This window comes from Lucilia sericata, unplaced genomic scaffold (assembly GCF_015586225.1).
Source record: "Lucilia sericata isolate MDLA Ls3-8-SP2 unplaced genomic scaffold, ASM1558622v1 Contig002378F_arrow, whole genome shotgun sequence".
Classification (NCBI taxonomy): Eukaryota; Metazoa; Arthropoda; class Insecta; order Diptera; family Calliphoridae; genus Lucilia; species Lucilia sericata.
In genome coordinates, this window is record NW_023996180.1 from 35,001 (window position 1) to 36,272 (window position 1,272).

Sequence of the window (1,272 nt, forward strand, 5' to 3'; positions counted from 1 at the left end):
CGATTCAGCCTCCGAAGCAACCTTTATTTCTAAAAAACTCCAGGCTTCTCTGGCAATCCCCACAAAAACTTCACATACCACTATAACGGGTCTTAGCGGTTCGTTATCTGCTATTGCTACTCGAATTTGTACTATTACAATAAGTTCCCCTCTAGAAAAACTCTTTAAAACTTCAACCGATGCATTCGTTGTTAATAAACTGACAGGAGACTTACCCTATTACGAACTCTCTTCCATTATGAGTACCAAGTTTTCTGATCTTCCCTTAGCTGATAGCTACTCTGCTAAAACTTCGAATGTTGAACTTTTGATTGGTTGTGATGTTTACCCAAAAATCCTTAGAGATGGTATTCGTTGGGATTATAATCGATCACTCGTCGCTCAGCGTACCATTTTTGGATGGATAATCTCTGGAAAATTACAATCTCCTACCCCTCTTCTAAATTCTGTTTCTTCATATATGAATCTTATCGATCTAAATACACAACTTACTAAATTCTGGGAACTCGAAGAAGTTTATGAAAAACCAACCCAATCTGATGAAGATATCTTTTGCGAAAATTTGTACAAAAGTACAACCTTTAGAGACGAAAATGGTCGATTCGTTGTCTCCCTGCCCTTTAAATCCGAATATTCTAATAATATTCCCCTTGGCAACACTCGCAACTCTGCATTATCACAATTTCTTAGAAATGAGAGTAGACTCACTAATAACCCTACATTAAAGCATGATTACTATAAAGTAATCCAAGAATATTCAACATTGAACCATATGATTCCCGTAAAACCAGATTCATCTACTCGATCTAACTGTTCATACTATTTACCCCATCATTCTGTGCTCAAACCCGAATCTACAACTACTAAACTACGTGTTGTATTCAACGCCTCTAACCCCACTACGTCAGGACTAAGTCTAAACGACGTCTTATACCCCGGTCCAGTTTTACAACAAGATTTAACTGTCCTTATAACCCGTTGGCGTTTGTTCAAATACGTTTTTAATGCCGACATCGATTGTTAATCAACATCACACCCCATTTCAAAGGATTTTATTCCGAAGTTCTCCTGACAAAGAACCCCAAGATTTTGAGCTACAGACCGTAACATTTGGAGTTAACTGTGCTCCATATCTAGCCCTGCGAACTCTTATTGAACTTGCTAAATGCTGTAATCACGATTACCCCGAAATCTCTACCATACTTAAAGAGAATATGTATGTCGATGACGTACTAGCAGGATCCCATGATCTTTCTTTAGCCTTAAAATCAA

General features: G+C 37.8%; 1 protein-coding gene across 1 annotated transcript in view; it reads left to right on the plus strand.

Moving 5' to 3' along the window:
- LOC119613853 overlaps window positions 1-1,024 on the plus strand; it is a 1,971-nt gene extending 947 nt beyond the window's left edge. Inside the window, exon 1 of the mRNA XM_037969919.1 lies at window positions 1-1,024. This exon is cut by the window's left edge and continues 947 nt beyond it. Coding sequence (XP_037825847.1) covers window positions 1-1,024 — 1,024 coding nt within the window.
- The last annotated feature ends 248 nt before the right edge of the window (window positions 1,025-1,272 follow it).